Source organism: Diadema antillarum, unplaced genomic scaffold (assembly GCF_040938485.1).
Source record: "Diadema antillarum isolate AM-2024a unplaced genomic scaffold, OU_Dant_1.0 scf00000204, whole genome shotgun sequence".
Taxonomy (NCBI): Eukaryota; Metazoa; Echinodermata; class Echinoidea; order Diadematoida; family Diadematidae; genus Diadema; species Diadema antillarum.
The window spans coordinates 236,027-263,288 of NW_027271093.1; the positions used below are offsets into that span (position 1 = coordinate 236,027).

The window sequence follows — 27,262 nt, forward strand, 5'->3', positions numbered from 1 at the left end:
ATCGGCCAATGGACAAAGGTCAAGGTCAAATCATGAAATTGTATCAGTTTACGAGATAACTCAAGACTGGATCTAGCAAATATGGAACTGGTACATACGCATGTAGTGACTTATCTTGACCCTCTTAAGCTAGGTCCTCTGTGTCTGCCCTTATGAAGAAGTTTGTGGTGTGGAAGAGCATTCAGCACAGCTGAGTTCTCGCATGATAACCATGTTTCAGTGAGGCATACTGCCATACAGTCATTGATTAATGGCTGATGAGCGACATCTGTGTGGTGGGCATGAAGAGATCTCACATTCTGCACAGCAAGCAGGAGTGGTTTGGGATCAGCATTGAGAGCTATCTGTACTGCGGTGTGATGTGTCTGTAGAAGCCTGTCTGTCCTCATTCGTTCAATTTCCAGCTTTACAGATGTGCTGGATTTCATCTTGCTTTCATTGTAGTCTCTCAGAAACAGGCTAGTAATTGAGGGTACTCTGCTAAAAGCTACATAGCACTGACCATCAGCAAACCTTCCTTGCAGGGAAACTACTATAATTTCTTTGACAGTTAATCCCTGGACTTTGTGAATGGTGGTAGCCCAGCAGAGTCTGAGAGGAAAATGCCGCCTTGTTATCTCTAGGCCTGCCTTCTTTCCAGAAACTGTGAATTAAGTATCTATTGGTGTTATTGCTACAGCTTTTGAATAGGTGTTATACTCTGATGTGGATTGTCGGGAGTTGCTACCAACATTTTCATTATCAAAGTCAACCATCACTGCCTTTGGCTGTTGGCTGGCTGTGTCTCCACAAAATCCCACTACAGTTCCAAGAGCTCCATTCACCAAACCATCCTGCACATCCAAGTTCCTTGTTAGCATCACTCTTGCTCCAACTGCAAGATGCAGCTCTCCTGGCAGTCCACCAGTAAACCTGGGGTCATCCTTTACTGCATAGTCTCTCAGAACATTTGGCTTTTTGTCTACAGCCTTTAGCAGTCTGGTGGGTGCTGGAAGGTCTGCCAATTTACTCTTGTTGTATTCATCCACTCGACTCTTTGTTGTAAAGACATGAAGAGCACAGGTTGGATAGCCATCTGTATTTGGGTCGACTGTACGTTCCATCAAGGTCATAACATCATCTTTGGTATGCAGCCCTTCCCGTACTAGGTTCAGGAGTTGGGCAAAGAGCTTGTCATCTTTTTGTCGCATGATCTCAGTTAACTCTGCAATGTGGAAGTGATCTTCCCACAGGGAGCCTGCTAAGCGTGTAAAGATGTCAACAGATTCTTCAAACACAAATCTTTGACAAACAGGCGCCAGTGGGTAGAAGTCTCCAAAAGCCAGGACACTTGTTCTGCCAAAGGGTTCATCTATGCCTTTGATTTCACGGAGGCGTTGATCCACTGTCATCATCATCTGAGACCCTACCATTGACACTTCATCTATGATCAATATCTCAAACTCATAGAGATGTGCCCGTAGGGTGTTCCGCTTGTCATCGCCGAGTTTCTTGTAAGAATTGGATTGTCCCAATGGCAGGAAGAAGGTTGAGTGTAGAGTAGTAGTGTTGATGTTAAAGGCTGCAGTTCCAATAGGGGCAGTCAGCAGGACTTTCCTCACTTCAGGATTACTCCCTTCTGTTTGAAGTGTTCTCAGTGCCATTTGATATATTGCCGATATCAAATATGACTTCCCTGTTCCAGCGCCTCCTGTGACAAAAATGTGCATAGGATCTGGTCTGCAACCTGCCTTCTTACTCTTTACTGTCTGCTGGCACCAGTTGAGAGTGTGGTCATATACTCTCTGTTGTTCAAAGTTATTAAAGTGACCTCACATTCTGCATATACTTGTCTTCTGGTGTATATCCTGGCCTGTGAGCTACTGCAAGATGCATTGGTGTGCTTGTATTTCTCATAAACTCAGGTCCCATTCTTAGCCAGCTTAACCTTCTTTGCAAGAGTTGATTTAGGGACATGAAATTGTTTTGAAGCACGACATACACCCATCTCGCCATTCTTACAAGAAGCTACTGCTTCCTGCATCTGCTCTGGAGAGTATGCTGCTTTGTCTGTCTTTCGCAGGTAGAACATTGGCATCTGTATAAACAACAAATAAAACAATAGAAATTGATAAACATCAACATAGATAATTACATACATATAAAAATGTTAGATAAAATACAAAGACATGCTTAAAGCCATACCATATTTTACATGTATGCCTACATGTGTACTCGACTACTCGGTAGTGGAAGGAAGGCCATTATAATACCATTGGAACAGCAGGATTTAAAATATATTACAAATTAGTTATTGACTCAGCTATTCACTGATATGCTTATTGTGCAATATATCTCACTGATTAAAAAGCAAATGTACATAAGTAGGCTATTATGGTCTTTAGTATTTATATTCTCTAATTATTCAGCTTTAGTTTACACATTCAGACTCAGATTACGCCTTCTACCGTACAACTAGAAACTAAATAAGTGTCAGTAATCTGTTTTTACTCAAATATCAATTTTAATAAAAGATAGCTTTACGTTATATTAAAATTTACTTATTATTTACATAACAAATAAACCAATAACAATATGTGGAGTTGTGTACAATTGTTTAAACAAAATTAGGGTTTTTTATTTCACACATGGACAATTAACCAACAACATCAGGTCACCGACTGTCCACAGCATACTCTATATTCACAACAAATGGCCGCCATCTTGGTGTCCCCCATTACCAACACACATTATTGATCAGTCACCATTCATAATGTGCATTGCATCACCCATTCACTACACACAATGGCAGTAAGTTGTCTGTGGTGGTTATAGCCCACTTCATAAACTTTCATTTAAAACTATTTTTACGAGCCACCCCTTAAAGGGGAAGGCTAGTAACTGATCAGTGGGAATCAGTGGAAATGCTGGGAGATGATTGTTCCAATCCTTATGGGATTCATTCAAGAGTCCATTGTATATCTATTGTTGTGTGAAAATGATTTGCTTCAGAATGGTCTCATATTCAAGTAATGTGCAGTTTAATGCTGCCAGGTTAGCGTCCCTGGTCAGTGACGGAGCATTAATCTGCACATTACTTGAATATGAGACCGTTCTGAAGCAAATCATTTTCACACAACAATAGATATACAATGGACTCTTGAATGAATCCCATAAGGATTGGAACAATCATCTCCCAGCATTTCCACTGATTCCCACTGATCAGCTACTAGCCTTCCCCTTTAACTATGTTAATTACACCACAACATTCATTGAAAATGTGATTTTTATATCACAGCAAAATTTTATGATCAAAATGGCTTACCGGTACCTTGTTTAAAACTATTTTTATGAGCCACCCCTTTAAACTAATTGATACACCACAACATTCATTGAAAATGTGATTTTTATAACAGAGCAAAATTTTATGATCAAAATGGCTTACCTTGTTTAAAACTATTTTTACGAGCCACCCCTTAGCTATGTTAATACACAACATTCATTGAAAATGTGATTTTTATATCAGAGCAAAATTTTATGATCAAAATGGCTTACCTTGTTTAAAACTATTTTTACGAGCCACCCCTTAGCTATGTTAATACACCACAACATTCATTGAAAATATGATTTTTATATCACAGCAAAATTTTATGATCAAAATGGCTTACCGGTACCTTGTTTAAAACTATTTTTATGAGCCACCCCTTTAAACTAATTGATACACCACAACATTCATTGAAAATGTGATTTTTATAACAGAGCAAAATTTTATGATCAAAATGGCTTACCTTGTTTAAAACTATTTTTACGAGCCATCCCTTAACTATGTTAATACACCACAACATTCATTGAAAATGTGATTTTTATATCAGAGCAAAATTTTATGATCAAAATGGCTTACCTTGGTAAATTTGGGCAGTTTTCTGGGAGAAATATGGCTTGGAAGTCGTCAAAATTAATCGCATGTAAGCACTAGTGTTAGAGGCAATATTGCAGCCAGCACGGACAGACAGGGGTTGGCTCAAGCTTGGTGGTCTCCAATTCCCTACTGTCTCCAATTCCCTACACTTACCCTACAATGTAGATATAATATTTTACTTAAATTCTTTACCATTTTGTGAATAGATTTTGAAATTCACAATACGAGTGTACACTCAAAAGTTTGTACAATAATCCTTTTCATGAATTTCAGGACTCACCTCTGGTAATGATGTTTGATTTAATTGGATTTATTTACTGTAAGGTATGATTTTCCTCTGTTCACCAAAACTACCAGTGTTCATGTTATGCTGGTAATACATAATTAGCTCTCACTCCCATATATATGTAGTAGGCCTACCAATAAATCACATGAATGTACCATGAAAAACAAGAATTATTATTATTATTGTTATCATTATTATGATATTTGTACACACATCATTTCAATGATTAAACCAATTTATATTTTTGTTTTTCTTGTATTTTTAGAGTTCATGATTTCCAGCAAAAAATGGCAGACATTTTGAGTTTCATCCTTTCAATGTGATATCAATTTGTTGTATTTGTTGTTGTTGGGATGTACTGGGAATATGTTCAGAAAATAATGTAACACAGCGGAGGCACATTATACTGTATACGCCAAATATTTCGCGAGGTTTTTACTTTCGCGAATTTCGCGACTCAGGTGCTATTCGCGAAATTAAAGACGCGCGAAAATATTGACTCTGACCCCGATGTGAATGTGACGTATGCATATACTTCTCCGTTCAGTACAGGACTCCATGATCGCGAATTTAACCACTCGCAAAATCGTTGGGAATTCCCGATTCGCGAAAATTTATACTCGCGAAATATATGGCGTATACAGTACTAATCATAGGGATTTTTTTAGTTGATTTATTTGTGTTATAACGGTCATTGTAACTGTCATGGAAACAAGTAGCTGTGATGTCAATGTGTGTTTGTGTACAAAATGTCAATAAAAGCAAAACATTTCTCTGTTCTTTCATAGATCAATAAAGATAGATCTGAATGAATATGAATTTGAGTCATTAGAAGTCATACTTGCACCTTTGTCATGGTATTTGTCTATCAGATGTCAATTTTTAGGGGTCATCCCTCGAGACCAACAACCACGATTCATACAGCCCACGAAATCGACAGAAAACGGGTCCATGATCCTAGTCATGCAGCTCACGAGTCGTAGAGCCCACGAGTTTGACACTGGGCAAATAAAGCCCATGTGGCATATGAGTTTGACACTAGTTAAAGGCAGCCCACGAGGTCGATATATACAACACAGGGCTTAATGTTTTGGTCCCGTGGGCCTTGTTTGCTCAGTGTCGAACTCATGGCCTGTATGACTCGTGAGCTGTATTGGCAATGGGCTGTACGACTGATGGGCTGTATGACTCGGGGTGTCGGTCTCGTGGCATGCACCCAATTTTTATGGTGTGTCTTGCCTGTTATCACGGAACTATCTTTTCATTGGTTGGTGAAATAAACTCGCATTGAACTGGCAATGCTGTGATTGAGCAAGTGAAGATTGTGAGGAAGTATTGAGTGCATGAGTTTTTACGTTCAAATTTTAACAGAGGTCTTCAGGGGCGCAATATATACCTAATACAATGTACATGTAATATGGTCATACCCCCCTTGTCATGCACAAAGACTTGTTACTGACACTTCAAAGAGTCAGGAATTTTTAAACAGATAATTGTTTTTAATAGTTGACAAAACCTTTAAAGCTTCATGCTTGAATACAGAGAGCCCTTGAATTTCAGAGTCATCCCAAGAGACCGACACCAATAGGTCATACGGCTCACGAATTGGATATTGAAAAAAGGTCCATGAGTATATACACATTCACGAGTCATAGAGCCCATGAGTTCGACACTAGGCAAACAAGGCCCACGATTTTGACACTACATCACAGGGCTTGCTGTGTTGAGCCCCTGGGTCTTTCTTGCTTAGTCTCGAACTCCTGGGCTTTGTTTGCGTACAGTAATGTCAAACTCGTGGGCCTCGTTTGCCTGGTGTTGGACACGTCGGTCTTATTTGCTTAGCATCAAACTCATATGGGCTGTATGACTCATTGGCTGTACAATTTGTGGACTGTATGACTTGTGGGCTATATGAGTCTTGTGGGTGTTGAACTTGTGACCTGTAAACTGAATTTCTGCCATGTATGAAATGCTGTGATTCCAGTTGGTCATTTGTCAAACCTTCCCTTACTTTCATCCTTTGAAATTCTTCATTTGGAATTTTAAAGGGATGGGGTAGTATTCAAAACTGGCTGAGGTGAGGATTAATCTTATAACTTTTGGGGAGACATTTAGACACCACTCTATGAAATGTCAAAGAGCATACAATTCTAAGGGATATTAAAAGTTTGATGAAAATCAAAAATAAATGAGATATCCAAAAACAAGGTAAAACAAAGAGATCCATGTAAAAATTGTGGCATGTCGCATTTTACTAGGATCGCTTTTTTGGTTATCTCAGTCATTTAAAGACCATGCATTTTCATCAAATAAACTGAATTCCTCTTAAAAGAATTATAATCATATGTTTTTTCATAATAATTATTTCATAAAGGTTTCTCATTATCTCACAAGCACCCATACAGAGAAGTTGGAAACCTGCAGCCCCATCTAAACCAAAACTGTATCATCTCTTTAATTGAAATTCAACATTTAGAATTGTAAAGGAAAAGTTCACCTTTATACATGTGAATTGAGTGCATGGAGCAATCTTAGTAGAACACATCAGTGAAAATTTGAGGCAAATCACACAATCCATTCAAAAAGTTATAAATTTCAAAAGTTTCTGCATAGTCACTGCTTAATGAGAAGACTACTACAGTTTATGTCACATGCACAGAACAGTAAGGGAAATACAAAGGGAATTTGACATAATTTAATTTTTTTGAAAAAGTACACATTCTCTCTATTATTTGTCACTGCCTTCTGAAAGAAGCAAGTCAAGGGTTCTTTGAAAAGGCAAGAAAGGTGAAAATATGTTGAATTTTCTTTTTTTCTTTGTATCGTTCTAAACATGTGCCATAAGCTGTTAGTGGTCTTCTCATCCAACAATGGCGACATTTAAGTTTAAAAATTAATGACTTTTGAGTGGATTGTCCGATTTTCCTCAAACTTTCACTGATGTGTTCTATGTACAAAGTACATGGTATATTAATATTGCTGCATTTTCTCAATTCACATGTATATGAAGGTGAACTTGTCCTTTAAAATAATTATCTCAAACATGGAACAAGCTACAGACAACATCGGTTAGTGAACATTAACTGATATGGTTTGGGTTGAGATGGAGCTTCAGGTCTCCAACTGTTTTTTCTGAGATAATGAGAAATTTATGAAATATAAAAGAGTGTACAATTCTATGAGGAATTCAAAGATTCTTCAATGAAAATTGGTTTTGAAATGGCCGAGTGTCAAGGAAATCCTAGTAAAAGGTGAGACCCATCTTTTATGAGGATTGCTTCGTTTTTTTTTCTCTTTTTTGATAAGTCGGTCATTTCAAGTCCGATATTCATCAAATTTTGTCGTTTGTGATCGCTTTTTCGCTCATTATGAGTTCAATAACTTCGAGACAAATCACAAACTAATTTCACGAAGATTGAAGGTGAAATCTGATCTAACCTTCCCCGAAATTGGACGGAAAGACAATTTTTCTCACGAATTTCCTCGTGTATCACACGAGTCCGAATGCGTTGAACGTAGTGACATCTGCACATGCGCATGAGCGGGATCTCACATGAATTCTCGAAAGCGAGAATTACGAAATAAAATTACAATTTGCATCTCACACAGTCAAAACCTGAATCTCCATCTCAACTAAACCTAACAGAACCAGACGGTTTTTTCACTTTGGCAGTCTAATAGAATGAGTGGCAAAATATAAGTGAATTTAATTGTAGAAAGGAGTAATACTTGTACATCCTCCCGTCCTGAATGCAACATTTCAGGTGTAAGAATGGGGGACGCTGATCACAGGAGTAGTTTCACACCACGCAGTGAATACCACACAACAAACAAGGCATGTACACTAATCACTTGAAGTATATGACGAGTCTTATTATTTGCAAACAATGTCAGAACAAAAAAACAACCAAAAAATGTTGAAATCATATCATATATCAAAGACAATTTATCATGATCTCTGGTGTTGACGAGTGCTCTGAAATCGAACGACGGACAGCTCCTGTGTCATCGTGTCAGGAACCGTGCAATGCATTGTGGGTAATACTTTCCCATGGCGACACATCAATGGATTTCTTTCCCATTATGGAAAGCTTGTATTGAAAAACAAAACAAAACATGCTTTTGAAGCCAGCACTATATATTCCTTTCCTCTCAACATAATTTCTACGATGCTAGATCTCTTTGAACTCTCTTGCAGCATTCATCCTTCATCTTTTCATGAGCGTTCCAGACACAAGGTTCTATTTCAGAATCGAATACTTAAAAAAAAAAAAAAACTAAAGGAGGAGAGCAAACTGGTTAATCCCAGTTACCCACAATGCACTGCATACATCCCTATATTCAAGTAGGGTTGTGTCACTCGGATTTCTGACAACAGACTGAAAGAACTGTGATAGTTATGAACCAACATTCTTTGTCCCTGAAAAAAAAAAAAAAAATCCCTCCCTCCCCCCTTCCTCTTATTACTCTGTATGAGATTTGCATTGAGATAAATAGTCAACAACTCTTTTCTCCGAATTTGCATGCAGATGCAAAATATTTAAAAAATGAAAAAAAAAAATAAACACTATATATTATTTCATAAATGCTACATAAGAAATAACTACAAGATTATTGGGTATTGGTGTCAACAACTGTCTCAATCCACGTTACAATAATTGTGCTCTTGGGAGCGATCGGTCATGTGCCATGCTTCGTCAAATTGGCAACTCCAAACCACACCTCATTTTTTTTTTTTTTTTTTACCTCTGTATTTTACTATTTTTTTGTGATTTTTTTCCTCTCCTTTTTTTTTTCACCTGCAGCACACTAGAAAATACAATCAACCTGGGTGACACACACGCACACACGTTTTGTCTATTGAAAAAGAACACTCCTACACAAATGTAGAAAATAATTGAAAAGTAACAAAACTCGGTATCACAACATTTTAACAAAAACCTCGGCTAAGATTCTCGGAGAATTGACTCAATCTGACTAGAAAATTTGTTCATGACCCCTCTTTGGGAGTCGCAACAGACACAAGAAATAAACAAAGGTGATGATGCTAAAACCTTTTTTTCTTTCTCTTGTTTTCAAACAAATATGCATCTATTTGATAGATTGGGGGGTTGGGTGGACGTGCTGGTACGTAGTGATACTGCAGGTGTGGTGCAAATTCTCTTGCAGTTGGAGCAACAAACTCCTCACACAGGGGGGAGTCGGCCCTACGCCGAGACCTGCGGTGAAGGCTTGCCGAAGCTGCCTCTTGACCCGCGGTACGGCGCCTGGTTACGCGGTCCACCTGGGGCACCTCGTCCTGTGCACCACGAACGGAGAACAATGGGGGAAAGGAGGACCAAATTAAACACTTTCGGCTGCAGGAATTGAAGTGGAATTTAAACACACATTTGTGACCACCCTGCTCAAAACTCTCAAACAGTCTTAGATTAATAGGATTTTCTGTAATGGACCAAAATACTGAACTAGAAATGTCGCTATGGCGACTGGTATGCCTCCGCCATAATGCATGATTCTCCTAATAGGTCTATAGTACATGTGGACAATGTGTGATTACATTTTCACAAAATTGGCAAAATATTAAAATGACATGTTTGTCACAAATGTATTGAATGTTTACCTTCCTTGACCTATGTTTAATTGGATGAATAGGAGAGCATGTATTTGGGGATTTAAGAACTTTAACTTGACTTTGACCATTTCATAAGTTTATGCACTGAGTAATTTTCAAGGTATGGAGAAAAAGCGCAATTTCTGTATTGAACAGTAAATTGTTATCATTTTCATCTGGCCTTTGATTTATAAGAGAAGCACTGTCAGGCAGAACATACATAAATTCAGCATGTGCTAAGTTTCAAGATAACTTGAGCCACTTCCGAGATATGGAGATGAAAGTAAGTTCAGCACTTTCACTTGATCTTTGACCTTTTGACCTTTGACCTTCTTGGCAAAAAAAAAAAATCCCAGAGAATCTCTATTGGGTTAAACAGGCATACATCAAGTTTAAAAAAAAAATATATCCTGCTGGCATTGCATAAATATAAGGAAAATAGTAAGATTTTGAAGTATTGCCCTTGACCTTTGACCCCTGACCTTTGACCCCATGAACCCTAAATTCCCTAGATAACCACTGCCAGTCAGTAGATGCATATACACTATGTTCCATGAAGATACCTTGAACAATTTCCAAGATACAGAGAAAAAAGTAAAATTTTAACATTTTACTTGACCTTTTGACCTTTGACCTTTTGACCTCATGACCCCAAACTTTCACCAGAGAATCTTAATTGGGTAGTACATGTATACACTAAGTTTCAAGAAAATATCTTCAGGCATTGCATAGATATGAGGGAAATAGTAAAATTTTAAGCATTTGACCTTGACCTTTTGACCTTTGACCTTGAGCATGTGCACCCAAAAGTTGATAGGCACAACTTCACCCCCTAATACACATACATGCCAAGTTTCATTAGGATACCTCAAAAGGTTTTGGTAGTTACCCTGTCCACAAAATTCATTACGGACGGACGGAAGGACGGACGGACGGACGGACGGACGGAAGGACGGACGGACGGAAGGACGGACGGACGGAAGGACGGACGGACGGACAACCCGAAAACATAATGCCTCCGGCACCACTTCGTGGCGGAGGCATAAAAACAAGGAATGTTCATGTGCATTTTGATTTCTTTAATTTCGCGAATTTCGCAAGCGCCGACATTCGCGAAATTAAAGTACACACAAAAGTTCTTACACAATATGCATTGGATGCCAGTTGCAATTCGTGAAATTTTGATGCCGCGAATATATCGTGTTTTACAGTATGTCAATCAAGTTGATGAACTAAATGTTAAAGTTTGTTTACCTGAGAACAATTCTAAGTCCTAAAATTATCATATATATCTTTTGAAACTTTACTCTTTGGCTATAACAAAATTTCACTATAACTAAAGAACACTGCTGGTCCCAAGGACTTTGTCATAACATGAGTTGCCTGAGATTGGATTGTTTTCCCTCTTTTACTTTAAATATGTAGCATATACACTGTACACAGGATACAAAGTATATACTACAATGCAACACCATACAAAGCATTAACATGCTGTCAGATATGGAGGATGTCAACCCTCCCACCCCCCCCCCACAAAAAAATTACATCTGATTTCCTCATTGATAACTTTCAAAATGATTAAACAATCTGAATTTTATTTCAGAGAATGAAACTATAATTCTCACCTACATTTTACAGAAAACCCCATTCAATTTGGTTAAGTGGTCACAGAGAAATGTGCATTGTTGTAAAGCATGTCATGGGGTCCGTTCCTTCCAAGTTCAGCACTTTGATGCTCTTGGAACTGTGAACACAATGGACAAAATTTGGAGGGAGGGGATTCCTAATATGCTCCACAAAGACCCTCATTTCTCTTTGACCACTGAAGCAAAATTGGATGGGGATTTCTGTAATATGTAGGTGATAAATTATAGTTTCATACCTTGAAATTGCATTAAGATTGATTCATTATTCCTAAAGTTATTGTTTTGGAAAGTCCGGCTCAAAGTTTTTTGGGGGCATACGGTACAGATACCAAGTTGGCACTGACAAGAAATATGTTTGGGAGACAAGCTTGTCCTCATAAGCAAGGATGGAAGATCAGCATCAAGTCATGGGGGAACACAAAGGATACTCACCCCCTCTCTGGCCTCCGCGCTGCATCCCTCGTCGCTGGTAGTAGTTTGGGTCCTGCATCTGGGTGAAGCCGCCGTAGCGGGCGTTGGGGTTGTAGCTCATGTCGGGCCCGCGCGTCGGTGGGAACGGCTCGCGGTGCACAAACGTGTTGAAGTTTCCGGGACCTGCAAATAAAAGACATCGAAAAGTTTCACGGGAGGTCGGTGAAAGAGTTTTTTTTTCCTAAGACGGGGCTTTGTTTCAATCAATGTCTCACTTAGCCCCAAGTTTGTATAAATGGGAACCCATCCGACAATGGTGGCACATTCCTGATGGCAGGACATGAGAGGTGGAACACAGCTGAGATTAACTTCTGTAACAAACAATGTTTCCTTTCATATTATAATCAGAGCTTCTTACTTCCACAAATGCAAAAGACAACCTGAAGCACATTAGAATAGCATCTAATTCTGATTACAAAATCCCATTTTGCATCAAAAATGGGGAAATTACACACATCGCACATGCTTGGTCAAGTTCTAAAAAAAAAAGGAAGTTTTTTCATCTGAAAAGCATTTCTCGATGACGTAATGTTGGATGGTGAGAAAACACACTAGATGGGCAACCCTGCATTATACCACTGACACTTTTCTGCATTAATAGCCTGGGTCATTGAGGATAATGTCATTGCACTATAGCTTTCCATAATGGCCTCGTTATGGGTCACAATTATGATAGTAAACAAATAATACACCTGTAGCCTGTTGCATAAAAGTTGAGATCAAACATAAGGAAGACAATCAAACATAGATCTGGGAATACTCAATTCTGATTGGTTGATACCCGACTTAGGTAAGTTTGATTGAATCTTTTTTTAATCAAAGTAGAAGTCCTCACAAGTGATTTTTATCATGGACTGACAGAAAGTCAACGAGAATAAAGATTGAATTGTGCCAAAATAGGTGGTCATTTCATTGAAGTGTTTTGTTAGCGATTTTCACTGACAAATTTGCCCTCAGCCAATTAGATGCAAGGATTTAAGCGGCTTATAACAGTCGACAGTGACTGACAAATTTCATGAAATACTGCTCAGGTTACACATATCATTTTCCTACTCATAGACAGTAAAATAGAAAGCTATCAACGAACATCATCAATGAAAGTTGTCAGAGATCTCGTGGAGTATCCCCAGCACATACAAAGGTACAGACTAAGGGTGGTATTCTGAAATCCTTCCTAGGAAGAAAAGACATGATTTTTTCCTAAGTGGTATTCTGAAAATCTTTTTAAGTTTATTCATTGCGTCTTCCTAACTTTTTTCCTAAACTTGGGAAGATACATTAATGAGGATGATATATGCAAATTTCTGACTGAGGAAGAAGAACTGGTATTCTAGAATGCACAATAGGAAAGGATTTTAGGAAGATATTTAGGAAAACCCACCCATGCCCTAAGTATGTTGCTAAGATATAGCAAGCTGCAAAACATTGTGATAGGTGCTTGTCATTCACAGCGTGCAACATGTACTTTGATGCGCGCAATGGGCATGAGAAAGGGGACATGCCGCTCACACATGTATTTAACCCTACATCATAATAATACATGATTGTCAGTGGTTGGCTCCTTATGATACGGCATTTTGTACTGGCTTAAGAAAGGACGTTCTCGGGGATAAGGATGGCCTAATTTGCATCAAGAAGTCTGCGGGAAGAAATTTCAGAATACCATTTCTGTCTTTCCTAGGCACTTCCTAAGTTTCCAACTTAGGAAGAAACTTAGGAAGATTTTCAAAATACCACCCTAAATGACGAGACGACTGAGAAATAAAGCAACAATGAAAGAGGAGTAAGAGGGAGAGAGAAAAAACGGCTACCTCTGGGTGGCTGGGGCGAGTTGTACCGGGGCGGTCCGCCTCGTATGAAGGGGGCGCCACCCCTCGCACGGAAGTTGGTGTTGGTGCCACGCGGTTTGGCACCGCCGCGACCATTTCTACTGTAGTACGGCTGGTAGCTGCCATAAGAGTTAACTGAAAACAAAAGATGAGGGAAAGACGATATTCAGAATTAAAGTCAATGATTTCACATAACATAAAATCAACTTTGTGGGCACTCCACTTGCCACATAATCTTTTCCCGTCAGTTTGAACACAAAAGAGCTTAATAGCTCTCATTAACCCACGAACCGCCTGAAACCATCCCTCTTAGTACTCCCTAAAACACCTGAAACTGCCCGTCCGCTTTTTCATACTCTTATGCTTTACCATTTTTAATGTCTTCATATAGAACGTATAATAACATAATTTGAAAGAGGTTGAAGGTCAACAAAAGTATGTCAGAATTATTTCCGTGACACATCATTCTTGAGGGAAAGTCTTAAAAGGCTTTCAAATAAATGCAACTTATAATATAAAAAAATATAAACATGCAGTGATTCATTTTGCATAATTTAGAAAGTTGTCGATATGAGAGTAAAATTGCTGTCACTTTGTACCTTCTAGGAACAATAGATCATTATGTACAGAATCTTCAGTTGCTAAGGGTTACAAACAGTGGACAATTGCTCCACAGAGTTCCACAGAATCAGCAAATTCACTTTATTCATGCCAAAATTTCCACACTTATATTGAGATTTACAAGAATAGAATTACGACAACCCTAGGTACACCCATGATTTCTTTTATCATGGCTAATACTAAAACACTGATTAATTCATTGCTTATTTACGTCCATGTAGGGCAATTTGTCAATCACTTGCAATGAAAACATCTTGACTGAAGAAGTTCATGAATTTGAATAACCCTCAAACTTTCGGGCAAAACATCAATTTCCATTTATGACGAGAGTTTTGTTATAACAAATTTTCCTTCGAGGAGTTGATGATAGCCTGCTGAGAGAGGATGATATCAAACTCACTTCTGATCTCTTTCCTTCTAAAGGGTATATACTGTACATACGCCATTTATTTCGCGAGTCTACATTTTCGCGATTTGGGAATTCCTGAAGATTTCGCGAGTGGTTAAATTCGCGATCGTGGAGTCCTGTACTACACAAAGAGATGTACAGGCGTACGTAACATTCACATCGGGATTAGCGTCAATATTTCCACGTCTTTAATTTCGCGTATAGCACCAGACTCGCAAAATCCGTGAAAATAAAAACCTCGTGAGATATTCGGCATAGACAGTACATGACCCTCTCTAATACCCCACACTGGTGACATGGGATGCAAAGAATGAGAAATGTCATTGTCGAGTCACTGTTAATATGAGAGCTCTCACAATATCACCAAAATTTCACCAAAAGGTGGAATGAGGTATCTGTGGAACAAGCTGTTTTCTTTCATTATAATGGAATTTTATCATAAAACTGAACAGTATAGTGGTATAAAAATATATAGATGATAATTTTGGGACCTGAATGTTCATTTTGTTGTTAGGAGAATTTGTTTATAACTGTGTTCATTACAATGGGATTGCACTGTACCATTATGCTGATGCATCCATGGATGTTACGTCACATTGAATGTCAGAGAGGGCTCAACAGAGGGTGTGGACAATAAGACAATATTTTTTTTGCATTTAACACTCCACCCTCTCCTCACCTGGGGAGTCATTGGCCTGTACCCCTGAATGTCCCAGCTTGCCGTCCTGCGTCGGGGACTGGGTGCGAGCCCCGTCGCGGCCCCCGGCATGGTTGTAGTCCTGGGCCTGGTCGAGTGCACCCTGGTAGCCGCCAAGGTCTTGGGACGGGCCCACCTGGCCCGGCGGGGAGGACTGCATGGCCTGCATCTGGGGCGAGGACCGCATCGTGGTGGTCATCTGGAAGGGCGGGGCGCTGGCGTTCATCTGCGACTTTGGTGGTGGTATGGAGCCTGGAGTGGCAGAATGCAAGTTTTCATCATAACTACTGTAGATCAACTACCACTGAGCACTGACCATATCTTTGATTAGAGCAGTGTTACAGCACACACAGCACTGACACAGTCTCACTGTTACTGTAAAACACAATATTTTTACGGCATGAAGTTTTCTCGAATTGGAGCCAACAGCCTTTTTCGCGAGTTGCTTTTAACATTAAATGCATATAGTATAGATAAGAACTTTCATGTGCATTTTAATTTCACAAATCTTGACTCTCGTGAAATTCACGAGATTGAAATGCACAAGAACATTCCCTGTTTTACATTATTGCGGTTTCCAGCCTGCAAGTTGTATGGTCTTCTGTGCTACCTGTCAGTGTCTTTATTTCACTGCTTTCACTGGATAGAGTATACTGCAACTACCTCTGTACATACATTGTATCTTTGTTGATGAGCCTGATGGCCTTTTTCGACTGCTTCCCCTATGTCTTTTGATCTAATTTACGCATTTGTATTTTTATGTACATATTCAATATTTTTTATGTTTCAATTCTAATGACTGCAACTGTGGACGCTTTTCTATTTCCTTTATGCAAACAAAATAAACTGAACTGAATTTCTTTAAAGCAAAAAATGAATAGAGTGCAAGCATAAATAAAATCTACCACTATGAAGAATGTGAAAAAAAAGACAAATCTTAGAAATATCAAAAACATCAACATGTTGATCGACTAGCTGTCTGTCAGTCTGTCCGTTTGTTTCACCAGACGGCTTACCCTGTGATGTGTCCGATGACGGTTGTTCCCCGGGGAGGGGAATGGTGGCCTGGGAGGGGTCTGTGATGGTCAGGGGACTGGATGATGAACCCTGGGCCATTTGTGATGACAGGCCCGATGAGACAGTGTCGCTGGGCAGCTGACCACCGCCTGAGGGAAGGGACCACATGAAATATTAGGGATGAGACCAGACAGAAAATATTGCATATCAACAGAGAACAAACATTTGATTTATCGCCTCTACCCTATGGAATAATTTTTGCGTGCAGTTTACTTTCACAAATCTTGGCTCCTCATGAAATTCGCAAAAGTTTCAAGCACACAAAAACATCAATTTTTACTGCATTTTTTTTAGTGAAATAATTCATGAATTGTGACCTGTCAGATAATTTCGCGAGCAGTTGGATTTGTTATCAACTGTGGTATGATCAGCTACGCACACCAGGGTTGGCCATTAGTAGCTGATTGTGGAATTTTCCTTTATATCTATCACAATTTGCACCATGATTGAAATTATGGCCTTTATCAAGGAGTAATCAGTGATCTCATATCGGATCTTATCAGATTTTATCAGATCTTGAGGTCAACCATGTCAATCACATTGATCTATAACATTTTTCGACTGTTGAAAATTTTTCAAATACTTTTTGATTACTCCAGATTAAGACCACAATTTCAATTTATCACAAATTGTGATAAACATGCAAAAAAAGTTCTACAATCAGCTACGTATGGCCTATCGTGGCATTCATAAAGGATCTCACGACGGTGAGAACGCAGTTTGAGACTTTCGCAGGCCACCTCACAGATGGCCTCCTCACCTAACGAAGAGTAGCCACCCTCGGTGCCGCCTAGGCCGGGTGAGCTGTACTGTGACGACGTGTGTGAGAGGGACGGTTGATTCAGGATGGCGGATTGTAAAACTGACTGGTCCTAGAGCGGGAAGGAAGGGGGAAAAGACAGAAAAACATCAGGAAATAACACAAAGTCAAAGAGTCAATGTCAAATTCAATTCTTTTCTACACCAGGTCTGGAGATTACAGTCAACATAATCATTGTTTCAACTGATTGACTAATTGCCCTACATCCATGTAAATAAGTAATAAATTGATCAGTGTTTTAGTAGTAGCCATAACAAAAGAATCATGAGCATACATGCTCGCTCAGGATTTGAACCTACGACTTCCTGATCTCTAGACTGGCGTCTTCTCCAATAGACCACAGAGCTTCCGCCTGACATCCAGCATTTGTTCTAATTCTTGTAGCATGCAGAGGATACTGTGCAATTATTCAAATAGATGAAATTCTTCCGTCGAGTTGTTTTTATTGCAACTGATTGACAAATTCCCCTACATCAACACAAATAAACACTGAACTGATCAGTGTCTTAGTGGTAGCCATGACAAAAGAATCATAGGCTTGTACAAACTCAAGGAAAAACTGTCAGCACCGGCTGCTGGGCAGAAGCTTGGTGGTCTAGTGGAGAAGACAAGTGTCTGATGATCAGTAGGTCGTAGGTTCGAATCTGGCTCGATATATAAATCTTGTTACATAGTGTATCTGCCTCAAAGAGTTTGTAATCATCTGCGCCTACTTTACCACTCTGTTTTGTACTGTACCATTCTGTGTTACTCCATTTTGTAGATTGATGTATAATCTTACTCAATGGCTCAAATTCACAAAAAAAACACAAAAACCATGGAGTGCCAAGTGTCGCACAGAATATTTTGCTACAAAATTGGTCATTTTGTCGACAAAATGACTCTTTCGTTAACGAAATTATGTCGTGGACAAAATGTTCATTAAGTTACAAAATGTTGTCATTTCATTACAAAATAATCATTTCAAAAGACGAAATGACCGAATCCCTAATGAAATATTCCATGCGACACTTGGCGCTCCATGGTTTTTGTCCATGGTTTAAACCATGGTGTCATTTGTCCCACCTTCTTGAATTTGGGCCAATCAGTCAATCATTCTCAACCTGTGCATACTCAGAAGCAGAGAATACTGAAGAGAGCCAAGAGAAACCCAAATCAAAACATGCTCATTTGACGCACCTGTTGCTTTAGTAATTGCGTATCAACAGGTGGGCTGGGAAACTCGGGGAGCTCGTTCATCTTCGTACTCGTTGATGTTTGCGACGAGCCGTACTCGACCTGCACGCTACTCGTACTCGAGAGGTCTGTCTGTGCACCAAAGCCCGAGCTGGTGCCCTCTAATGTCTGGCCGGGGTAAGGCGTCGTGTCCGCCAGGCCCTGCGAGCTGTACGCCTGCTGCGAGCCGTCGTATCTCGACTGCGTCTGGTAGGCTTGCTCTGTGCTTAGCTGAGCGTCCGGTAACGTCTGGTGGTCTCGTGAGGACTGCTCTGTCTGTGAGATTTCTGGATGCGGGTGGAGACGGACAAGAAAACGAGATGTAAAAGAAAGTTGTTCTCATGAAACTCCCTTCATGCCACAGGGGAAAAAAAATGCAAGAAAAAAAATGCAAAGATGGTTAATGGCAAATTATCCAGGTCAACTGGTTAAGGACAATATGCGATATAAGTGGACATTTTTGTTTAAATTATTATTTCGCCCTCGGATGGGCAATTTTGCATATTTTCTGGAATCATAACATAAAATAGTCTTACATATAACAAGCAAAAAATGCACAAAAATTTCCACTTTTACAGCAGGTAGATATTAACGCACATTCTCCTGACAAACAATTGGAAAGCACTTCACTTTGCCATGGCCTAAGGCATTTATCTGAATTTCATTCAATACAAACGTGATCTAGTGGGTGTGCACTGCACTTTGATGAGAAGGTCCCAGGTTCCAAGCCCCACATTGATACTTGCATCCCTGAGCAATTACAATCATCATCACTACATGATCCCTTTCAAGTCTTGTACAGCCAGACATCTTCAAACTAACTAAAAATAACAAACAGACACTACAAAAACAAGCATGTACAGAGAAACCCCATTAAAACGAGCTCATTTACAATTGGGTACCTCTTTTAGTGAGGTATCACTTTTAAGATGAATTTGGCTGCTCATTTTTTCTATTGCACTGTATGGCTTATCTTTTTTTTGGTACATTTACATCACGGAACAGCTGATAACAAAAGGTAAAATTGGCTCTCTTGGCGACTTCATTATGTGGGGTTTCCCTGAAAAAAACAACAACCCCAAAACCCCACAAAACAGCTTTATGTCCACACAACTATACCAAGCGAAAAACAGCTCTGTGTCCACACAACTCTACCAAGCATATCTCCCGAGCAGAGGGCAGGGTCTAATGCCTTACCTGCCGAGTTTGTTGATGATTGTACGCTACTTGTGAATGTTGAGGAGGGGATGAAAGGTTGTGATACGGCCACCACTGCTGGGTCCATGTGAGGTGCTGTAAGGAAATTATGCAGCGAGATGGGGAGAGAGAGTAATAAACAACTAATTCTTTCACATAATATAGGGTGCGTTCAAGCGCTCTCCTAAAGCAAACTGTATTGTACCGTACCCGCTCCAGAGGAGCACTTGAATGCTCCTAAAGTGTACCGTACCGTACTGTACCGAGCCAAAAGTGGACCACTTCCTGATGTGCTCCAAAAACGTACCAAAAGCATAACAAAAGTTCACTGTAAAGCATGCGCGTATCATGCGCATATCATGCGCATACGTCACAATGCAAAGACATTATTCTCTTTGTTTGGGACAGCTGTAAGTAGTTCAAGCTACAGGTGGATGGCATTCTTACTACAAAAATGCATGACCTTTTTAAAAAATAACTCATGAGGTACGCTTTCTCAACAGAGCGCTTGAACGCTTCAAATATGGCACAGTTCGGTACGGTACGCTTTGGTTCAGTTCGCTTTGGTTCACTTTAGATTGTTGGAATGCACCCAAAGATGCAAGCACAGACATACACACACAAATACTCACCCCCTTCCCCCCCCCCCCCAATTTACTTTATATCATAATGTGCCACAATTTTAGCGAATCGGGACTTCCGGACGATTTCATGAGTGGTTAAATACAACGTTGTACACCGTCTTGAAGTACAGCAATGAACGGAGCAATGCATGCATGCACATCAACATTCATGTCGGGATCAGAATCGATATGTTTGCATGTCTTTAATAGATCAGCAATTAAGCATCAACCTTGCCGACACTCACGAAAAATGAAAACATCCCGAAATATACAGCGGATGACAGTAAGCAAAGCCAAAAGAGCTCAGTCTTATTAGGGTTTAGCAACAAATAGGGGACGATGAAAGATCTACTCACAGTCGTAGTCGAGCACCGAGTCCTGGACAAAGTTGAAGTTGCCGAGTACGGGAGCGAGCACCTCATTGACGTCGCGCTGTTGCTGCGGCGCTGGTTGCGGCGGCTGCTTCGATGACGGTGGCATCTCGATAGGTTCGGGGGCTTGGGGCACGTCCAGGACCCGGGACGGGGCGGTCATCTCGGCCAGCGTCTGCTGCTGGGGCTCCGACGACTGCATGCTACTGGACATTTGTGCGACCTGTCGGGCACACAAATTTGAATCAATTCACATTTATTTCACATCTCTTAAAAAAATACATGACATCACAAAGTATAACTACATACAAATAAGTGCAATGGCACACAAACACCACCACCCAATGAATGCGGCAGGTGTAGGAGACCAGCAAATGCCCTTGACCTGTCAAAGCTTGTCCTTGGTAACATTACTTTTTAACCTGTTGAGGACGGACTGATTTTGCCACAACACGCATTTCCCATAGACACCTGCCCGAGAATACTCGGGACTCGTCCTCAACGGGTTTAAAAAACATCAAACGTGGCAACAGGAATAGGCATTGAGAGTGGTCAGTGCGTGGCATCCTGGTATACTGATTGGTCATGTGTAGACCACTGGCACTAAGCTTGAATGAACATTACGGAGGTTGCTATGAGCAGACCTATTGTCAAGAGGTGAAAAGGAGGTGACACAATTGCGTCGGAAAGAATACTTTGCAGGCGGTTTTCTCCAAACGCTGATTTCCTAGACCACTTGACATGGTCTCATAAAATCATCAATATCCCTGCAAACGAGTACTTTTATGAGTTGTGTTACACATGAGATTAAAGCGGAAGAGTAAGGGAATAATGTCAAGTCATTTTCATAAAAACGACCTCCCTCGACTTTTAAATTTGTAGTGGTGGGTCACATCGTTACCTCAACAGGGGCCTGCTGCATGGGAGGGGGCTGCATCTGTTCCTGCCCCGCCCCGCTGTAGTAGCTCTCCGAGGGGGCGTCGCTCAGCGCTGTGTCCTTGAAGCTCTGCACACCGTCCTCGAAGTTCTCCTCGAACGCCTCTTCCTCTTGGACCTGCTGCTGCTGTTGCTGCTGCTGCTGCGGAGGGGACTGCTCCAGGGGCTCGAAGGAGGCGGCGGCTGCGACGGTTTCTTCTGCCGCTGCTGGCTGGGCCTCAACGGGAGCGGGCGGGATGTTGTCTAGATAGCCGCACTTGTGAATCCTCTGTACCACATGGAAGAGGTCTTTGTCTGGGGTGGGGTTTTAGATACAGCTAAGGAAATCTGTACTCACAGTCAACTGAACCTTGTGTAATAATGCGACATACCTACACATCAATTTTCTCTGAAGAGGGATAAACAAAGAAACTATGCTATTCTCAATGAAATGACCTTAATAAGGACAGTGACTCTGCAAAATTTTATCCCATTTGCCATCTTCTAGAAGAAGGCTGATTCATATTCAAAAAAAGTTTGCACATACCAGATAAAATAAAAGCACAGACAAATGCAGTGATCATCACAATGGTTCACTCAAGCAGAAGGCTCAGACAAGCTAGTTATATTAGACAAAAGTCTCAACTGCCTGGAACTGAGACTACTGCATGGCAGCACACCAAGGCAAGCTCAAGGTAAAGAGGATACATGTTGTACTGCACACTTCCTTCTCTTCCTCCCGTACGTAGCTGTTCAGGTGGTTCGTGGCCAGCTCCAACTTCTTGTCAAAGCTGCAGCGGGGGGTACGAGAGAACGTTTGAATACCAAGGGTAACAAACTTGGCAACAAAACATGTCCAGTAGAGGAAACGAGCTGAGAGGTGAGACGTCGGATGTAAAACGATCAAACATTTGCCATTGAGTCAAGAACATGGATGGATAAACTTCTTTGCACATAATACAACTGGAAAAAAAAAGAATGTGTTGTGGAGAAGAAATAAGTTTATACATGGTTGCAGCTGTAATCCCATCCTTGCCCAGGCCCTGTAGTCTCTGGGCTAGCTCAAGCCAAATGCTGGCATGTCTGTTTGAAGTGTGTGTGTGTGTGTGTGTGTGTGTGTGTGTGTGTGTGTGTGTGCCCATTGAAGAGTGGTCTTTCGCATTGTTTTATTATTGGCAAAGAGTACCCGCGTCACCATTTTCTAGGGATCATGGCCCCACTTTGCAAGCATTTCCTGTAATTCCCAGGCAAGTCACAACATACATTGTACATGACAAAATCTACATTGCTTTGCCAAACATATTTTTGCCTGACACAGCAAATTATAAAATGGCAGTAAGAGTACATTCAAGTGTTAGCACCATGCTGATTTCATAATGCAATCAAATTCATGCATGTTCATGGCAAAATTGTTTAGTAGACACTTAATTCCTTCAACCTGTTGCTTGAATGTACCGATACAATCTATAATCTCCTGGTGATGAACTTGGTCTGCAAAAAATGCTTGCTGCTTCACTGGGTGAATGTCAGGCACATTTCAGACAAACTTTGGATTTTGAATCTAAAAATCCTTTTTGAAAGAAGTAATGACACAATTTGGATTCAAAAAGAAAGAAATAAAGAAAAAACAGACTTATTTGCATTCTAAAACTCTAGAAATTTAGAAATACCCTCAGGTGGACTGAACAGCTAAGTTTTTTTGCTGTCATGACAGACAGGGCACTGGTTTTAAAGGGTGTGTACAGTTCTGGTTGAGGTGAGGATTTAGCTTTCAACGTTTTGTGAGATATTCAGAAACCACTCTATGAGATGTCAAAGGGCATGCAATTCTAAGGGGTATCAAAAAGGTTATTTGATGAAAATCGGTTTTGAAATGGCTGAGATATCCAAAAACAAGGTGAAACAAAGAGATTCTAATGAAAGGCGTGGCCGGTCGCCTTTTATTATTATCACTTTTTTGGATATATCAGCCATTTGAAAAGCAATTTTCATCAAATAAACATTGAATCCTTCTTAAAATTACATGCTCTTTCATATTTCATAAGAGGTTTCTCATTATCTCACTTAGGAATGTTCAAAACATGAATCCCCACCCTCAAGAAGTACTATACAGTCCCTTTAATACATTGAAGTACAACCTCATTGCCGTGGCTGCCGGGAATATGAAGTACAGTTGAACCTCTCGTATCCGGACAAGTACGGACCGGGGCTCATCCTGATAAGGGATTTGGCCGGATACGGGAGACTCAATGCTTTATACATGTACATATACATACACATGTACTGATGTAGCCCAATGTAGTACCACATGTAGTAATGTGTATACTGCAACCTTTTCATTGTTACACTCAGTAACAGACCCCAAAATAGAGGTTCGTGTTTGCAAGAATGAAATCATTTTCTTTTATAAATTCTTGGGATGATTTAACTAAATAATTATTAAGAAATGTATCAAGTATATGTCATTCATGTCTGTTTGTGTAGGAGTTCTCAAGGAGTTGGGAATCCCCCTTTCCTACCGTAATTATTTTTTAAAAAATCACGGCGAGATTGCGTCCGTATAATAGAGAGATCCGGATAAAGGGAGGCCGGATAAGAGAGGTTCAACTGTAAACGTACAGCATTACCATGTTCTCACTGACCTAACGTCGCCATTTTCTGCCTCCTGTTCACCATCCTCCTCCGCCTCTCTGCTGGGGCTGACCATCTTGTAGAACTCGTCCAGGTGAGTCAGATCGTCTTCCTCGAGCCTCTGCAACAGAGAGAGGGGGGCGGGGGAAAAGAGGGAACACCAATGAGTTAGTTCTAGATACAGAGGATAGTTGAGACACACTGTTGAAGGCATAAAGAATCTGTGCATGTCAATACACATACAGCAAAAACTAGAATGTGTGATGACAGTTTCACATAACTGGCAAAATATTGAAATGACAGATTTATCACAAATGTGCTGAATGTTCACTTTCCTTGAACTACGTTTAATTGGATGAATGGATAAATTGTCTATAGAGTGCAGGTATTTGTGGATTTGAGGATTTTTACTTGACTTTTTGACCCGTTTATAAGTTTATGCAGTGAGTAATTTTCAAGGTATGGAGAACCCAACAAAAAATGAAAGCAGAGCCAGTTGTCAACACAAGCACAGGAGCTTGAGAACGTGTAAATTAGTATGCAATTTGTTACATAAGACATGTCAGTTACATGTTGAGAAAAGGGCACTTTTTACCAAATAACAAAAAACAAAAAGGGGTGAGGATTATCTTTGTTTTCTCTATATCATTGTAAATATGTAACATCACAAACTGTTGTAGTACTACGCAGTCTTCTCACGCAGAAAGGCGGCACCGAACCTTTAAAAATATGTAACTTTTGCACAGACAGTCTAATTTTCTTCAAACTTCGCTGATGTGTTCTTCCCAAAATTGTTGCAGTCAATCAATCCACATGAATGTTTGGGTTTCATTCCGCTCTGAGCATCAACCAATGGACCATTCCACCTGCTCAACAACTCCCCCCCCCCCCCCCCCCCCCCCCCTCAATCCACTCAAAAAAATCTATCCCAATGCCCACTTTCAACCAAAGCCCCAGTTAGACCTACATGTACCACGGCACCACTGGTCCTCCTCTCAATCTACATGAATGTTTAGGTTTCATTCCGCTCTGAGCATCATCTAATGGACCATTCCACCTGCTCAACAACAAACCCCACCCCATCCCCTGCAAAAAACCTATCCCTATGTCCACTTTCAACCAAAGCCCCAGTCGGACCTACCACGGCACCGTTGGTCCCCGCCAGGAAATCGGCCCTGACATGGTCCTGGCCCATGTGGGAGAGGACATCCTGCAGGAGCAGGACCTCAGTGATCCGGCCCAGGTCTTGCTCATGCCTCTGTTGTTTCTCCCGCTTGGCCTCCTTCTTCTGCGCACGTGTTGCCTGGATACCACAACAATAGAAAACACATATGGACACATTTACAACAACCAAAACATCACATGCAAAAAGGCACCGACAAAAATTGTAAAAAAGTATAATTAATGTCTAAAAATTTTGTTCTCTCTTATCAAATACATTATTCACGGTGAACTTCATATCATCATTACATTCCACAAACATCTTGGTGTACTGATGTCAAAGAATCTCTACAACTGGCACTGGCCCATGCAACAATTTGGTGTGTTGATTTCATCGAGCCATTCCCTCCCCCTCCCCCTTTATGGCATCAAGCCAATGGCTTCTGAATCAAAGGTTCCATTTCAAAATGTGAAATTTCCACAATTTATTGCTTTCAAGCTGGACATTATGACCTTCGAATCTATGCTACACTTGCTGTACATGCCACATTTACATTCATCAGTTTAAAACATGACAACTTATAATCCCACCTACCCTTGCCCCTATTAAAAAAAGATAACTAAAATGAGAGAAAACTTTATACAGGAAATTGTTTATAATTGTTCATAATACAAGAAGTGGAATATAAGATTTCATCTTCCCCCTGAGATACATGAACCTTTACACTAAAATCAAGATAATGCTGGTAATCGAAAATGATGCTTTCACGGTGTCATGCTGAGGAAGTTTTTTTGTTGTTGTTGTTTTTCTAGCCTTGTTTTGATTTAAAGGGAGAAATGAGATGTCTGCATGTACTGTACCTCATTGAGGATGCTGGTGAACTGTTTTGAGAGCTCCTTGGCAAACTCTAGCGACGCGCTGACCTCCTCGAAGTGCGAGACCGCCTCCTCCTGGTCCTTGTTGAGGGCCTTCCCACTGGACACTGTCGCTCGGTAGCCATCAAGTTTGGTCTGAGGACAAAACGAGGAGAGAAAAATTTGTTTGCTTCATTTTTCCACCAGATAAGATGCGGGGTGGTCCACAACTTGAAATTTGAGCATGTTGCAAGCTCACGATCTGAGAATATTACAGAAATTGTATGAGCGCAGAGCGCTCACCACAAGCGCGTAGTACGCAATATTTACATTCAATATTATCTCTCATGTTTTGCACACAAATATCGAAGGTAAGTACCAGGTACATCGACTGTAGCTTGATGTTTCTTTAATATAATATGTTTTGCACATGTTTTTCACATGTTTGAATACACTTCATTTTGAGCTAGTTACAAAGTCTGAGGATGTTGCATACAGTAGCATGTTGCTGGCTTTTGAGGATGTTGCGCAAGAATTTGAGCATGTTGCAGCGACATGCTGAAATCCCTCGTGGACCACCCTGAGATGGATGGATAGCCCATATTCAGCTGCACTATCTGGTCTACCATGGGCTCCAGTTGGATGTGAGGTGGGACCACTTTACCGGGTTATGTGCCCATGCTCTTTGCGATGAATGGATGAAGCGGGATCTTTTACATGCATGAGTTGTGACTCTGTCATGCACCATGCAGCAGGGGACCTCCACCTTCTGTGTGACACGTACATGTATCTAAGGGATGCACGAAATAACGGTGATGGGGGAGGGGGGTGGTACCGTAATGTGGTGCAGTCACTAGTGCATTGATCTGCCTCGCAGTCCATATGACTCAGGTTCATTACATATCAAGTTTAGCTGAGCAATGTTGTGT

The 27,262-nt window shown here is 40.5% G+C and overlaps 2 protein-coding genes across 2 annotated transcripts in view; both read right to left on the minus strand.

The window, feature by feature from the left end:
• Window positions 1-650: 650 nt before the first annotated feature.
• On the minus strand, window positions 651-1,643 carry LOC139723965 (ATP-dependent DNA helicase PIF1-like). Its single transcript, XM_071635164.1, has one exon. The coding sequence runs from the start codon at window positions 1,641-1,643 to the stop codon at window positions 651-653; it is 993 nt and encodes a 330-aa protein (XP_071491265.1).
• A 7,324-nt stretch (window positions 1,644-8,967) lies between these two features.
• Window positions 8,968-27,262, minus strand: part of LOC139723983 (uncharacterized) — a 34,599-nt gene continuing 16,304 nt past the window's right edge. The window contains exons 2-15 of the mRNA XM_071635182.1: window positions 26,340-26,489; window positions 25,459-25,620; window positions 24,329-24,438; window positions 22,395-22,477; window positions 21,673-22,001; window positions 20,757-20,994; window positions 19,778-19,873; window positions 18,545-18,867; window positions 17,306-17,417; window positions 16,485-16,634; window positions 15,451-15,720; window positions 13,724-13,876; window positions 11,874-12,035; window positions 8,968-9,483 (exon numbers count right to left, since the gene is read on the minus strand). Of these exons, the coding sequence (XP_071491283.1) occupies window positions 9,392-9,483; window positions 11,874-12,035; window positions 13,724-13,876; window positions 15,451-15,720; window positions 16,485-16,634; window positions 17,306-17,417; window positions 18,545-18,867; window positions 19,778-19,873; window positions 20,757-20,994; window positions 21,673-22,001; window positions 22,395-22,477; window positions 24,329-24,438; window positions 25,459-25,620; window positions 26,340-26,489 (2,430 nt within the window). The 3' untranslated portion in view covers window positions 8,968-9,391. The remainder of the gene's footprint in view (window positions 9,484-11,873; window positions 12,036-13,723; window positions 13,877-15,450; window positions 15,721-16,484; window positions 16,635-17,305; window positions 17,418-18,544; window positions 18,868-19,777; window positions 19,874-20,756; window positions 20,995-21,672; window positions 22,002-22,394; window positions 22,478-24,328; window positions 24,439-25,458; window positions 25,621-26,339; window positions 26,490-27,262) is intronic.